General features: G+C 34.9%; 2 protein-coding genes across 2 annotated transcripts in view; both read right to left on the minus strand.

Moving 5' to 3' along the window:
* Positions 1-248: 248 nt before the first annotated feature.
* Positions 249-16,709, minus strand: part of LOC135779080 (ladderlectin-like) — a 37,053-nt gene continuing 20,592 nt past the window's right edge. The window contains exons 3-6 of the mRNA XM_065289735.2: positions 1,328-1,416; positions 1,084-1,209; positions 823-934; positions 249-481 (exon numbers count right to left, since the gene is read on the minus strand). Coding sequence (XP_065145807.1) covers positions 414-481; positions 823-934; positions 1,084-1,209; positions 1,328-1,416 — 395 coding nt within the window. The 3' untranslated portion in view covers positions 249-413. The remainder of the gene's footprint in view (positions 482-822; positions 935-1,083; positions 1,210-1,327; positions 1,417-16,709) is intronic.
* On the minus strand, positions 11,718-16,502 carry LOC135779084 (galactose-specific lectin nattectin-like). Its single transcript, XM_065289738.2, has 5 exons — positions 16,363-16,502; positions 16,061-16,146; positions 15,721-15,843; positions 15,421-15,532; positions 11,718-11,859 (listed from the first exon to the last, which is right to left on the minus strand). The coding sequence occupies exons 1-5, from the start codon at positions 16,460-16,462 to the stop codon at positions 11,786-11,788; spliced, it is 495 nt and encodes a 164-aa protein (XP_065145810.2). The 5' UTR covers positions 16,463-16,502; the 3' UTR covers positions 11,718-11,785.

The following is a 16,709-nucleotide window of genomic DNA, read 5'->3' on the forward strand; positions in this document are numbered from 1 at the left end:
ATTTAGCATGTTTCTCTTTTGTCTTGAAATGATTATGTGGAATAATGAAAAGCTGAAGCATGACAGCAAGTTTAAACTGTAGGACTAACTGTCTAACAAGTATGATCAGATATTAGTGCCATTAAGTAACATTTACTTAAACATGATCCAGATATTAAGAAATTGTTTTTTTTTGTGTGATTTAGTTTAAATGTAAAAACAACCTGTACATTTTACATGACTAAATTATGACTCCACAATGCACAAGATTGGTTTTATAAATGCTTTTATTGATTTGAGAAGTTTTCAGAAAGGTTCAGTAATCTATAAAGATAATTTCAGAGATATTTAAAAGATTTTTAAGACAAGATCAGAAAAATGTATAGGCATGCAGTACAATCATAGTACTTTTTAAACAGATTGATTTCTCATGATCACAGAGGTTTGGCACAAATGTAGCTCGTTGGGCTTGAACAGGTCTGATCATTCCAGCAACGGTTAGCTGTGGGATAAGATGAAAATAAAATCAATAGTGAACATTACTGTTGAAGTTTGAATTAATATATTTAATTTACCACAGGTAGATAAATGAGGTGTAAAACAATTCAGCAATGATCAAGAGAAATTGGAAACATCTGAGCAAAATTTCAAGGTTTGTTGTTTCAAAGGGTCTAAATACTTATGTTAATACAGTTTTTTCTTTTTAATAAATTTACAGACATTTCTAAAAGGCATCTCAGTGTAATGAACGCCCATTTTCTGACAACTAAACTAGCTTATTTAATAAATGCATTAAATTGTAAGATTTAAATAAAAACAATAATGATAGGAGATTATTCTTACTAGTATAGCTTATCTCCAGGCAGTTCTCTTTACCACCACCATTGTTAGGTTCTCCAGAGCACCAGTTGGTAAAGTCAAATTGAGATCCATCAGTCCAGAGCCACTGTCCTTCCTAATGAGTGAGAAGAGTCAAAGAGTTTACTAATATATTCACACTCCATTAATAATATAATTCAGTCATTTATATTGTAACAATCTGTTTTATATTAAAAGCAATAATTTCAAATTAACGAGTATGCATTTCAGAGCAAAATTATTTACCACTTCACCATCATGACCACCAATCCAAGCACGTGTGTCAGCAGGCACAAGCAGAGTCAGGAGAAAGTTGTTTTCCACTGTATTGCGCACAGATGCAAGATTTGCATCAATAGATTGACAGTTTTTCTAAAGAGAGAGAGAGATTATTTTAATGCAAATATAAAATCTAATCTGTTTTAGTTTCATGACAGGTTGTTGAGTATCCTTTAACAATTTGAATTACTGAATAACTGAATAACAGTACCTCAGCTGTGGCCCAGTTAACTGACTGAGAGAAGAATTTGTAGCATTGCACACCAAAAGGTGTCCATTCATTTGGGCAGTCTTCTTCAGCTATACAGTGAATAAAATATCAGTAATATAATATTTAATTATAATATATAAGTCACATTATCAGTTTTATGTTTCAGTGTAGAAGTGCTTTAAGTGTTCCTCCTGTTATTCTTTTATCTAAAGTTACACTCCTTTATGGGAACATTTAATGGTACTTTTATGGGAATTTAATCTGTAATATTGGTTAGAGGGTTTGTTAAATCTTGTAAATGTCTTGGTTACCTGGTGCACTCTCAACAGAAAAGACCAAGAAAAGAAGCACAAGAGCTCTCATGACTGCCATGATGAATCTGAAAATGAATGAACAGGAAAAGTGACACATCTGCACTCATATGTACACTGCTGAAGTTAATGTTACAAAAACTCACCTTTTGTCAAATCTTCACTTTCAGAACTTCAGTGTAGATTGTGTGAGGATCAATGAGGAGTCCTATCTTTTATACTTTACTTCACAGGGAGAAACTCAATAACAAGATGATTGAAGATAAGTAAGGTAAATCTGAACATCATGAACTTGTATGTACTTTGATGAAATGTGATGGTTATCAAAATAAACATCTTGATCTGACACATGAGCTCTTTTCTGTTTGATCACTTATGCAACCATTTCTTTCGGTATATTTAGATATTAGTTACATGTTTTATGTATTTTGATTGTATAACTCATTCTTTACGTTAGATTATTGTTATTTTAAATTGCATTTATTGCATATATTTTATACTAATATATTGCATATATTGATTTAAGTTTATTTCAAAATTTTGAGTTTTTTAAATGGGTGTGATCATGTGAAGAAGCATTCAAGTAAGAATTTTATTGCAGTCTGCTTGATATGCACTGTAAAAAGAGATTTGTTGGTTCAACAAATTTTTTTTTTCCTGGTTGCCTTAAAATTAAAAATTTTAGTTGACTCAAAAAAAAAAAAAACTTGTGTAAAACTGTTTGTGTCAACTAATGTGCGAAATTTTAAGGCAAGCAATAAACTTTTTAAGTTGAACCAACTTTTTTTAGAGACAGACAGACCTTTTGCCTAAAAAGTGTTTGCATTGTATTGTTTTTTTTTTTAACATCAATGCCACTTGGTTGGATGTGTTATGTAATGCAATGCCATATGTAATTTCTTACTGTATGTGTAAATAACCAGCCAACCTGTGCACTCACGTCTACAATTAGCACATATTAAAGACAAATGCTAAGCAAGTCAATTTTTTTTTTCAAAATTAAAGCCACTTGGTTGGATATGTAATGTAATGCAATGACATTTATAATTTATACTGTACACTGTAAAAACTTGGATCAATTTAAAAATACTTAAAATGGTAACACCTAATGTAAGCTTTTCAACTTTTTTTCACTTAAATATTTATCACTTAAACACATAAGTTGGAAAAAAAACATACTTTTTTAGGTGTTACAAATTAAAGTATAAGTTGATGAATGGTTGATCCTGTTGTAAGTATTGTGCTTGAGGTGGGCAACTTGGCGGAGGCTCTTCAGTCGGTTCGTCGTTCGGCTCCTCAGCTGCCCACTGGATAAGACTGATCACTAGGTTGGAGAGCAGGATTCACTTGGTTTCCTATTCGAGTGTAGGATACGAGATAAGGCGTTCGCCTTCTTGTTCTTCATGCCAGGACGATAAGTGATGATGAATTGAAACCTTGTGAAGGCAGCGGGCTTGACAGGGTTCAACCGTTTGGCTTCTCAGAGATACTGGAGATTTTATGATCAGTGAAGACGGTGAATGGAAACCGATCACCCTCCAACCAGTGTCACCATTCTTCAAGTGCAAGCTTGATGGCAAGAAGTTTATAGTTATCGATGTTGTAATTGACCTCCACCGGATTTCACTTTCTAGAGAAGAATGCACATGGATGGAGTATAGGGTCATGGATGCGTCACCTTTGATTTGGATGGCATAAGACAGAGGCTTTGGTGAATGCAGTATTCAAATTTTCATCTGTTGCTAAGGGTGACCAGGATAGGGACTTTGCAGGAGGGGTGTGAGTGGAGTGACTTTCTATGGAAGTGGTACATACAGGAACGACGGAGGGTGATGTGAGACGTACCAGAGGTAGTTGAGGGAAACAGGTTGTCATACATCGAGAACTCCACCTCTTGACTTCTCCGGTTACCCAAATGAGCTGTGGGTGTTGTTGAATTAGCCATGGACACCCTAGGACAGGCGTGTCCAGACTTTTTTGTGTGGTGATCTACTTTTAAAATGATAAAGCCAATAAGATCTACTTGGTAAAAACACAGTTACATTTTTTATTAACACTTGCGTGTTAGGACTATAATGCATATATATCTACATTGATTTTAGGGCCGTCACCATTTCTCTATTCTTTTTGAGGAGTTAAAAAAAATCCTTGAGTACATGTCGGGTACTCCTTAAAATAGCGGAGATGCGGTTTGGTGAAAAAAACTTGAAAATGACAACAGTATCAGAAGCATCTCTCTCTCTCTCGGCAGAATGATTCAGTGGTCTCCGCGTTATGGAATAAAACCTGCAGGGCTTTTTGGACTCTGGCATTGGATATTTTGATAGATTCACAGAGCTGGGCAAAGATGAAGATGCAAGCGGAGCCGGAATCGAGAAGCGCGGGAAATGAGAGAGACCTTGTACCTTCTGCATATTGTTAACATGTACTAATACACAATTACAAACCAAATCGTGAATCGGACAATAGGTGCCCTTTAAGCATAATTGGCGTAAGATGCCATAATTGCATGTAAACGCACTCTCTGAGGGTTCAGAGCTCAAGTTCAGAGGTCTCTTTGAGGACAGCAAGCCAAGTTTGTTTACAATCAGGGGCGCTGCTAAGGTTTTTGGGCCCTATGAAAAGAATCTTGACAGGGCCCCCAACACAGCTGAGACTTTTCTCATATTAATTTACATAAAATCGTGCACTTTTATGGTATTTTGACTACCAATGGGGTGAGAAAATTTTACTTGAATTAAGTGTTTAAGAAAAAAGAAATATTATTTCAAAAAAAAAAATTCACCCCATTGGCAGATCATTTTGCTTGTTTTGAGGACAATTTCACTTAAATTGTATATTAATTTGTCATAAAACTAGACTCATTTACTTAGGTCATTTTGCTCATCAAGAAAAAGCATCTTAATTTAAGAATTTTTAGATATTTCTACTGAAAACAAGACAAAAATACTAAGTAAGAAAGTCAATTTTTGCAGTGTTGAACGTTTAACTAAAACTGTGTATTGTTATTTTTTCCAGCGTTTTCTTGACCTAACATGGGGAGAAAATTGAGTTCCCTTATCATGCACTTTTAACACTAGAACGGCCACCAGCAGTCATTTTAACCGTAACATTTAAACTTATGCATTGCAAAAAACTATTTTCAAGAAAAAAAATTCTTAGTAATTTTTTCTTGTTTCAGTAAAATATCAAAAAATTCTTAAATTAAGATGGTTTTTCTTGAGCAAAACGACCCAAGAAAATAAGTCTAGTTTTTAGACCAAAAATATTACATTTAAGGGATTTTGTGCATAAAACAAGCTAAAAAATCTGCTAATGGGGTAAGCAAATTTTTCTTGAATTTTTCTTGAATTTAGTGTTTAAGAAAAATGTTCAAGATTTTTTTGCATACCCCATTGGCAGATTACTGAACCATTTTATGTTAATTGAGAGGGGGGAAAGGGGCCCACGGACGTTTGTGTTTCCTAAACAAATACATTTTTTTATACCAGGAAACAGCAAATAGAATAATTTAAAGTTAATCATTTTTACTATTAAATATTTTTAGCACCACAATTTTGGGGGCTTCTCTGGGCCCCCTCTTACTCGTGGACCCCGAGAATTGTCATTGTTTACCCCCCCTTTACAGCACCCCTGTTTACAATTAATCATTAAGACTTAATGAGCAGGTGAATTAGTGAATTAGCCTATATTAAGTCAATGCTTAAAAAATCTAGCTGAAGTTCTAATAGTTTCAAGTCTTCAAATTTGTGACTGTAGAGTGAAAAGAAGAACGTGATCAAATTACTAGAATCATGGAGTCTATTTGCTTGTAAAATAAATGTATGTTTTAATTAAGATATGATCATAAGAAGATAAGACTTATCTAGATACGTCAGTTGAACTTGTTAATATTTAGAATAGGTGTGTCTTCTTATGAAAAGTAAATTGTCAGTGTAGCCTGTAGACATTGATATACTTCTTGGGAAATGATCATCTGGGCATCAGCCTCAGGTCACTCCTCTCTCCTCTCCGTCGGGTCCCACCCATCCATCAGCTCCACCAGGCTCTCTCACCCCTCCGACTCCACCCTGGTCCATCGTCGTCCCACCAGCTCACTTGGGCTCCTCCCTCCGTCTGACTTCACCTGGGGGCTCCCTCGCTCTGACTCCACCACGGACGTCTGGATCCCCTCCTCCACCTCGGTCGGCTGACCCAACGGCTCCACCTTGGCCCTCCGGATCCTCGGCTCCCCCCGGGCTCTCTTGCTGCTCGGCTCCGCCCAGGCACACACCCTTCAGCCTGTCATCCCCATTGTCCGTCTCAGGGTGGGTAGAGATGCTCCTCCCGCCGGCGACTTCCCTCCAGCTGGTCTCTGGCTCCTGCTCCAGACTGCCTCATCACCATCCTTCTTCATTTGATATATTCTGTGTATAAATTCCCCTTCATCTGTGTTTCCATTGTTGGCTCTTGTCTCGTGTTAACTGTATGTATCATCGTCATCTGTGTATTAAAGATTTAGTGTTATTTGTATCTCGTTGTCCTTCTTGTTAGTGCAGCGAAACGTAACAGTGTGTTTGCATGGTATTTTTTTTCCAAAATAAATGCCACTTGGTTGGATATGTTTGGTAATTTAATTACATTTATGATTTCATTAAATTAAAGTTGATAACCTGCCAACATACATGTGGACTTGCGTGAACTATTAGCACATATTAAAGACAAACACTCTGCAAGTCAATGTTTTTTTCGTAATGCAATGACATTTATAATTTATTCTAAACTGTAAAAAAAATTATATATTGCAGTAATATTGACGGAAGTTTGAGCGAGAGGGGCAATAGTCAGGAGTGATGTTGTTACTGTGCGTCGAGGTTGAAGTACTGCAAACTAAGTGCTCTTCCACCAAAAAATAATTCCCATTTTATTCCGCTTAGAAAATTCCCATGTTTTATTTTGTGCCACCATACTTACTCGTGTAACTACTCATGTAACAGTCTTTAAATAGGGAAAACATGGAAGTGTTTGGTGGTTTTCCTTTAAATTTGAACTTTTAGTTAAATATATTTTTCACTTTTTATTTACATTTTTTTGCATTCAACATTAGAAAAGGGACAATAGACTGTTTTGGGGTTTTCGAAAATGAATATTCTAAACTATATTTTGATAATGATTGCAGTTTAGAAACTTTTTAGTTTGTCACTTCAAGAAGTTAGAAGTGCATCACATTATCTCCAACATTATTTGTGACTGTAGGGTGAAAATTAATAGGTGATTAAATTAATAGGATCATCTGAACATGTGATCTATTTGCTAGACAAATAAATGTATGTTGTAGTTTAAAGTGCATATACAGATAGGCCTAAGTCAGTTAAACTTTTATTATTTAAAAACGTTTGCCGTCTTATGAAATTTCACTGTAGCCTGTAGACAATAATATATCTTGAGAAATAATCATCTGAACATGTGATCTATTTGCTAGACAAATAAATGTATGTTTTAGATAAGCATATCTAGATAATCAGTTACTTAGAAAACGTGTGTTATCTTATGAAAAGTAAATTGTCACTGTGCTAGACTGTAGACATTGATATACTTCTTAAGAAATAATCATCTGAGCATGTGGTCTTCATGCTTCTTAGTAAATAATGTATAATTTAACAAAAAGCAGGATAACTTCTTCACCATCTACACTCAATGTTTTTAAACATATTGCTATAAAAACATCATTTGCATCACTTCCTATGTCATAGGTTAACATTACTGTATTGTGAGTGACAACCATTATCATATTGTTTATAATACTGAATTTACAGTTGAATATTCCTTTGCATAGATTAACAATTAATCTATTTAATTAAAAGTTGATTTGAGAGGGGAGAAATGCAGCAAAGTTTAGGATGCTCAGCTAAAATGATGTCAAATGCTTTAAAATTCCAAAGCACATGGAATAAAACAAGCAACTACTGTTAAAACAGATCAATGAATAGTCAAGTTGGCAAAGATTCAACCTTTCATCAACCCTAGAAAGATCAAAGATGATTTAAAATGATCTGTAAGTACTGTAAAAGTCAGAAGACATCTGATTGAAACTTTTTGCAAGAAGCCCCTGTAAAGCAGCATTGTTGAAAAAAGACGTGCAGAATCACATCAACACATCAGCTTGACCAAAGAAAAATGACAGAATATTTTGTGTCCTGATGAGAGTAAAATTGGTCTTTTCTGTTCTAGAGGTTATCCACAGAACCTCAGGTGACTCCCGGGTGTTGAATTTAAGCCACAGTACACTGTAAAGACAGTTAAGCATGGTGGTGCAAAAATCATAGAATTGGTATGTTTTTCATGCTACCGTGTTGGGCCCATTTATTGTAACAAGGGAACATGGATCAGTTGGAATACATCAGAATACTTGACAAGATTATGTTGCCTAAAATGGGTGTTTCAACAAGACAACAATTCAACAAAAAATCTTGGTTCCAGACAAAAAGAATTGAGGTATGGAGTGTCCAGCCCAATCCTTTGATCTCTTCCCCAAATGCAGTACCTGAAGCAAAACCTAAACATTTACAGGAACTGTGGATCCTGGCCTGAAATACCTGTTACACTGTAAAAAATAATTCAGTGGCTTTGTAAATATCACTAAAATAAATGATTAAAATAACTTAATAAAATCTCTTTATGTCACTAAGTTGATTTTTTTGAGTTAGACAAACCAAAATAAATGACTAAAAAAATAAACATATATTTGTGTGTAAAATGTACAGATATTATTTAGTTGTATACATCAAATAAAATAAGTATTTAACTAACAGATTATTTCTAATAGATATCCTTAATATTTGTTGTAAATTTGAATCAATATATTTGAGAATGTCACACTTATATATTTTAGCTTTCAAAACTATTATAACCGCTCATTTCAAGTTAACATAGGTATTTAACATCAACAACAACAACAAAAAGTAAATTTCATGCATAACTTTAACTATGATTTATTCAGTATTTTTGGTGAAACATTATTAGATTGTATTATTTTAGTAAATGTAGGCAAAAAATTAATTAAATCAGATGTAAATTTAAAAATCACAAAGCCAACGGTTTTTTAATCAGCAGCAGAAGAAACAGCGCCTCTGTATTAAAGTATTAACACAGCTGTGCTACTTGAAATGTGTGTAAAATAATCATTTCTGATCGTTTTATTACTGCATAATGTGGTTGTGTAGACAAACACGTGTAAATCTGTAGTGGCTGATAGTCAGGCGATCCGAAATCCGGTCCTCAGTTTCGCTTCACCCGGACTTATTAGACCTTTCATATGGAAGCGGAATAACACAACAGAGCTTTACAGAACTCACACGCTTATATACATTTATATTAATTTTCTCTCGACTCCATATGCCTATGCTTTATTTTCCTTTTTTGTGTTAAGGGTCTCGCACACCGGTGGAGATGCGCTGCATCTCGTGTAGGACAACTCACAGTTTCTGACACCGCACCAGACGTTCGCATTAAATAGCGCGAGTTTAGTCAGACAAAGTTTACTTCCAGATATAAAATATGCATTCGTAGCCTTTGTAAATCGTTACAGATTTGAAACAAATGTGTTATTTTAATGTTAAACCAAGTGGCGCTCTGTGGCAGCGTCCAGAGTCACAGCGGACAGCCTTTAAATAAAGTTATCTTTGTTGCAGGTGCTGGTGGTCCACCTGTCTGGGTTCAAGAGGTGTTGATTCTGCATGCTGTGAATTTGAGAGACCTCTCAGAGTTTATTCAGCTGATTGTTTTTGTAACATGTACAATGTTTGCCATTTTCAATAAAATAACGAATACAAATTGCTTTGTTTATCATTGATAATTGATGGTTCAGTATGAAATAAATTTATAACATTAAGTAAATAAAAATAATTAATTTTAGTTTAATAATATTCACAAAATTTTCAGCTACATCTAAGTAACATTTTTAATGATATCAACTCAATTTTTTAGTAGACTTCACTGGGATTTTTTATTGATTTGCTTTTATATTTTTGATTCCATCTACTCAATTTAATTTGTGATTTGTGAAATCTAATCGATTCCATAGCTTTCAAATTTACTAAATTTTTTTAAGTGTAAAAATGCTTCACCAAAAATATTGAGTAGATAATAGTAATAGTTTTTACAGTGTAGGCGCCAGAAGTTGGTTGACTTGATTTGACACAGATGTGCAGCAGTTATCCACAACAAGGCTTACTGAACTAAATTAGTAAATTAGTAATTTAATAGTTAAAGTGAACTTAAATCTTAAGAAATTAAAAACTTTCAAAACATGAAAGAGATATATAATAACCCAATTATAGTTAATACTCTGAAAGCATGGAGATCAGTCTGTAGGCTTGAAGGTAGATCTAAATTGACTTCTTTCTTCACCCCAATATTAAACAATCCGGATTTTCACCCCAGGAATTTTGGATGATGATTTTAAACGTTGGTATGATTTGGGACTTACTAGGCTTGGGGATATGTTTTCAGATAATAAATTGATGTCATTTGTGGACTTAACTCAGAAATACCAGCTGTTTAAACATGATTTTTTTCGATTCCTCCAATTGAGACATTATATTACTACTAACACAACACTTGTTACAAACTGTGAGATATCTTCTATTGAAAGGTTATTATTTTTATCTTCGGGAAAAATGTCTTTGGGAAGATTTTATGGTGCTATGTGTTTAATTTCTTCTACTGATACACAGATTACCAAAACTAAATGGGAGGAAGAGTTAGCTATTGATATTGATGATGAAACATGGGATGATATTTGGTCTTATGCTAAGAGGATATCTCTTTGTGCACGTATGAGAGAAATACAATTTAAAATCATACATAGACTTCATATTTCTCCACATTGCAGGCATTTTTTAATTCCTCTCTATCGCCCATGTGTTTAAAATGTAAAACTGAAGTAGGCACTTTAACACATTGTCTGTGGTCTTGTCACAAACGGCAAAGGTATTGGGGTTTGGTGATGGAGGAAATGGAAAAGATTTTTAATAAGCAGCTGGATTTTGACCCAATCTTACTGATACTGAGTATACCTAATAAATGCATAGTCTCATCTGCTAACAAGAAATTGTATAATATTCTTTCCTTTGCTGCCAGAAAAAATATTTTGCTAAATTGGATTAATGATAAGTCTCCATCACTTAAAGGTTGGCATAAGATAATTTTTGAAATGATTCCCTTAGAGCGTCTTATATTACATCAAAAACAAGCATTGTTTCATAAAGTGTGGACTCTATATCTGGACTATATGGAACCTCATCTTTACCCAATTATACTACAAGGAACATTGTAATGGTGTAAATGTCTAGACATTTAACTTGTTTGCCATATTCATATACACCCCCCCCCCTTCTTTTTCCTCTAATCTGTTATGTATGGGTTTGTCATATTTTGTTTAGAATCTGAGCTGTATGTTGTTGTTGTTGTTGTTGTTTTTGTTTTTTCTTTTTTCTTTTGTGAGATGTCTTGTTCTTTTTGTATTACAAATGAAAATCCAATAAAAATAATTATAAAAAAAAATAAAAAATCTTAAGAAATTTCGACACTGCTATTTTTTTGAACAGCTTAATATTCAATTATTCCTTTTAAAAGAAAGATATACTTGTAAAGTTGGCTAATGCTTTGATGTGGAATTGAATGTGTAATGTTTTTAATACATTTTCATGAACTTATTGGAAATACTTCTAAAGTCAAAAAAGTTTGCCCTCATAGTATCTCTGCCGAATGCCCGACTTTGTAATGTGTTAAGACCCATGTTCACTCGTAAATAACCTTACCATGTGCAACCCTGCTCGTTTTTAATGCCCTTAACTGTGAGCAGACTAGCTGTCTAACAAGTATGATCAGATATTAGTGTCATAAGGTAAAATTGTTTAAACATAGATATGAATAAATATTTTTTTGATATAGTTTAAGTGTAAAAACAACCAGTACTTTTCATATGACTAAATTGTAACTCCACAATGCACAACAATGCTTTATAAATGCTTTTATTGATTTAAGAAGTTTTCAGAAAGGTTCAGTAATGTTTAAAGATAATTTCAGAGATATTTTAAAGATAAGATTAGAAAAAAATATATAGGTATGTAGTACAATCATAGTACTTCTGAAACAGATTGATTTTTCATGATCTCAGAGGTTTGGCACAAATGTAGCCCATTGTGGCTAAACAGGGTGCATCATTCCAGCAACGGTTACCTGTGGGATAAGATGAAAATAAAATCAGTACTGATCATTACTGTTGAAGTTTGAATATAAAAAATCATAAAACAGTAATGAAATATATTCAGTGCATTCAGAAAGTTTTCAGACCCTTTTCACTTGATTTTTGCTCTGATATGCATTGTCAGGACTTTTATAAAGAGGTTTATGTGTTCACAAATCATGTTCAATCAATTTAATTTACCACACTGGTGGATAAATGAGGCGTTTCATTTCAGTAATGATCAAGAGCAATGTGAGGCATCTGAGCAAAATTTCAAGTGCTGTTGTTGCAAAGGGCCTAAATATTTAAATGTAAATGAGATATTTCAATTTTTTCTTTTTATAAATTTACTTATAAAACGGTTAGTTCCAATCTTTGATTCTGATTGGTCAATAGCTGTGCTTTATTCACAATAAACCACTGCTAAGACCGTTTTACCCCAATTTTTTAACTTTAATATTGTGTGGTTAACGTTTTATAAAACCTAGGGGAAGGGTTGTAGAGACCCGAAACGTCACTCCAATAAAATATGCGAAAGGGAGCTTATTGGTGTGCGGATCCAGAGCCGGTTCTAGATATTTGGAGGCCTTAGGCAAAATTTATGTTGGAGGCCCTTCACACCCCTCTAATTTTCAGAATAATGTGAGAACGTGTTATTCTACTGCGTAAGAAATCAGATGAGCACTACAGTTATTAAACATGTTTTTCCCCATTACTTTTACTTTTTATTAAGTTTTATCAACAAATTGATTAACTTTATGCTAAAATGTAATTAGAAATTATGCAAAACCACATGTGTTAAAAATTTGAAGGCAGTCACATTTATTAAAAACACCACCTTTTTGTGATAACACAGGATAACAGTTTTGCTTTCTCCAAAGAGTAAAATAAAAAAAAACAGTACATTGCAAAAACCCTAACCGTAAAAAAATTACAGGTGAACAACTTTTATTGTTTTTTATTTTATCTTGGTATAAAGAAGAATTTCCCTCTTACTTAAAGGACAAGTTCGGTATTTTAGACTTAAAGCCCTGTTTTCAGATTGTTTATGGTGAAATAGAATGGTTTTGACTGAAATTTCGACACATGCGGCTGCCCTGAGAATTTTCGTTTGTTTGTGTTTCAGCTCAGACCTCTATAATGGGTTTAATGGTGCACTGGAACAATCCTTCCTAAAATGCATTAAACTTTTGTTTACAAAGACGTGAAACTCACCGAGTGGTCAGGGGTGTTCACTGATATGCTCACACAAAAATCGCTGCAAAAGATGCTTTCCAACAGCTGTTTTAGCATTCGTTGTTAACTTGTGGACCTATTTTTCCAAACGCCTCACACCCGTACATTCTTCCGCCTAGAGCTTGAATAATAAACACTCCAGCCCAGGTGGTGGCGCTAATCCGCCTTTGCCAATTGCAAGAATAGAAACAAAGTTCCCGGCGCGGAGTAATACCGTACCTCACAGCACATCTAATACATGTCAATGGAGTTGGTAAAAACTACGATAAAACCTGTTGGAATGCGTCTTTTGGAGCGATTTTTGTGTGAGCATACCAGTGAACACCCCTGACCACTCGGTGAGTTTCACGTCTTTGTGAACGAAAGTTTAATGCATTTTAGGAAGGATTGTTCCAGTGCACCATTAAACCCATTGTAGAGGTCTGAGCTGAAACACAAACACGCGAAAATTCTCAGGGCAGCCGAAAATGTCGAAATTTCAGTCAAAACCGTTCTATTTGACCATAAACAATCTGAAAACAGGGCTTTAAGTCTAAAATACCGAACTTGTCCTTTAACCAATATACAGTATAAAGTTATCTATCAGACTATTGCAATACCTTTTATAAACTACCTTAAATATCCATACAAATCAGCTGCCACTGGAAGTTAAACAGACAAACTACTTTCATGATTTGAAAACTAAAATAAAGTGTAGAGGACTTAAAAGATATACAGACAGTTTACTTTAGATAACGCCAGTTTTGTTTGCTGTTCGACTTTAAATACAAACCTTTTTAAATACAAACTTAATTCTTGCGGCGGCGGCGCCGCATAAAGTAGAACTCAACTTAAAACTTTATTTAATGCTGTCAGTAGTGATTGTCAGACCAGCGCACATGGACTTAGCAGTTATGGAGGCCCCCCTTCCAAGCTAACACAGTCTCACCCCATGTCATCAATATTTGACGACACTTGACCATTCGTCAATATGTGACGCGGAGGGTATACCTTTCGCGTCATTTTTTGACGAACTGGGGACTTCAATACTATTACGTCCGTTGCATTCTCTTCTCCTATTTTCTTACCATTTTTGCGTCGGTTTAGGGTTAGATTACGCAAAATTAAACAGTGTACGCGAAATTAAACAGTGTACGCGAAATTAAACAGTTGTCACCTGGTGTTGGGGTTAGAAACAGTTGTCACCTGGCGTTGGGGTTAGAGTTAGGTTTGGGTAGGGATGTCATTATGTAAATCTAACCCTAAACCGACGCGAAATTGGTAAGAAAATAGGAGAAGAGAATGCAACGGACGTAATAGTATTGAAGTCCCCAGTTCGTCAAAAAATGACGCGAAAGGTATACCCTCCGCGTCACATATTGACGAATGGTCAAGTGTCGTCAAATATTGACGACATGGGGTGAGACTGGGTTGTCCAAGCTTGAGGCCCTAGGCATTTGCCTACTCTGCCTATAGCTAGCGCCGGCCTTGCGCGGATCCTTCTCTTTTGTTACTTATTTATTGATTTGATCCTGCACCCGCATTTAATTTGGATGTGCGTGATTCTATTGTTTTGTCAAACGTTTTATAAAAGCAATAAGGTACTCGAGACAAGTGCTGTATCGTGAATAAGTAACGGCTGAAGGGGCCGCCTCTCGTACGTTATTGCTTACATATATTTCTAAAATGTCATTTTTCACTTTTTCATCATGGGGTACTGAGTGTAGATTAATGAATAAAAATTATTAGAGATAAAAATGAATTTTAACAATTGTCCTATCATGCTGCAGCATAACAAAATTTTTGAAAACATTTTCTGACAACTAAACTAGCCTATTTTGTATTAAATGCTATAAAATGTTAGCCTGGCTGCGCCCTCCTACGCGCTTCCGCTCAATTTCATTTTCCTTCAGTACTACGTCTTGGATTTCGGTCTATTCTAGTGTTTCGAGAAATAAAATTTTTGTAGCACAGGGAGTGGCTGAGAACGATGACGTTGATGTTGTGCGTCAGTTTGAGTTGTAGTTCAGTAATGGACCGTTGTTGCAAAACTGACGAATATACAGAAGTTAAAGCCGGAGCAAGAACAATGTTTGCTAAGTTTTGTTGGTCTGATCATTCGGACTTGTTGTTTCTGTCTGGTTTCGGCGCATGATATACGTCACGACCACACGTTAGCATTTGCTTATGGCAGATTCGGAGTGACTCTGGGCAGATCCAAAAGTGTTGAACTTTAACAGAGAACCCGCCTACAATGAAGTAAACGAGCAACTGGTAGAACCAGGCTAATAAAATGTTAAGATTTTAATAAAAACAATAATGATAGGAGACATTCTTACTGCTAAAGTTTATCTCCAGGCAGCTCTCGGGACCACCATTATTGTTAGGTTCTGTAGGGCACCAGTTGGTAAAGTCAAATTGAGATCCATCAGTCCACAGCCATTGTCCATCCTAATGAGTGAGAAGAGTCACTAGAAAGAGTTTAGTAATATATTCACACTCCATTAATGATATAATTCAGTCATTTATATTGTAACAATAAAATGTGAAATATTGTATATATGGAACCAAAAATTAGTTTTATATTAAAACATTCCTTTTAGACTAGTGAGTATGCATTTTAGAGCAAAATGACTTACAATTTCACCATCATGGCCACCAATCCAAGTACGTGTGTTAGCAGGCACAATACTCAGGAGAAAGTTGTTTTGCGCTGTATTGCGCACAGATGCAAGTTTTCCACCAATGGAATGACAGTTTTTCTAAGAGAGAGAGAGAGAGAGAGAGAGAGAGAGAGAGAGAGAGAGAGAGAGAGAGAGAGAGAGAGAGAGAGAGAGAGAGAGAGAGAGAGAGAGAGAGAGAGAGAGAGAGAGAGAGAGAGAGAGAGAGAGAGAGAGAGAGAGAGATTATAGCAAATATAAAATCTTATCGGTTTTAGCTTGGATCATGACAGGAGACAAAATAACTCAATAACTGTACCTCAGCTCTGACCCAGTTAACTGACTCAGAGAAGAATTTGTAGCAATGCCTACCAAAATGTGTCCATCCATGATGGCAGTGATGAGCTATACAGTGAATAAAATATTAGTAATATAATATTAAGTCACATTATCAGTTTTATGTTTCTGTGTATACGTAATTTAAATGTTGCTACTGTTATCCTTTTATCTAAAGTCACACTTCTTCAAAGTTTTATGGGAACATTTAATAGGAATTTTATGGAAATTCAATCTGTAATATTGGTTGCATGGTTTGGTAAATCTTGTAAATGTCTTGGTTACCTGCTGCACTCTCAACAGAAAAGACCAAGAAAAGAAGCACAAGAGCTCTCATGACTGCCATGATGAATCTGAAAATGAATTGACAGGAAAAGTGACACATCTGCACTCATATATACACTGCTGAAGTTAATGTAACAAAAACTCACCTTTTGTCAAATCTTCACTTTAGTGTAGATTGTGTGATGGTCAATGAGGAGTCCTATCTTTTATACTTTACTTCAGAAGGAGGGACTTAATAATGCAAGATGACTGAATATAAGAAAGGTATAAATCTTAATATCATGAACTTATATGTACTTTAATGAAATTTGATGGTTATCAATAAAAAACATGCTGATCTGACACAT

This window comes from Paramisgurnus dabryanus, chromosome 1 (genome assembly GCF_030506205.2).
Source record: "Paramisgurnus dabryanus chromosome 1, PD_genome_1.1, whole genome shotgun sequence".
NCBI classification, from domain to species: Eukaryota; Metazoa; Chordata; class Actinopteri; order Cypriniformes; family Cobitidae; genus Paramisgurnus; species Paramisgurnus dabryanus.

What these genes read in the sequence shown, in the direction of transcription:
- LOC135779084 (XM_065289738.2), bottom strand. Translation starts at nt 16,462, where the DNA reads ATGTGTCACTTTTCCTGTCAATTCATTTTCAGATTCATCATGGCAGTC. An exon ending in TTCTGTTGAGAGTGCAGCAG is followed by an intron (nt 16,147 to 16,362) that starts GTAACCAAGACA and finishes TTCACTGTATAG; the next exon opens with CTCATCACTGCCATCATGGA. An exon ending in TTAACTGGGTCAGAGCTGAG is followed by an intron (nt 15,844 to 16,060) that starts GTACAGTTATTG and finishes TCTCTCTCTTAG; the next exon opens with AAAAACTGTCATTCCATTGG.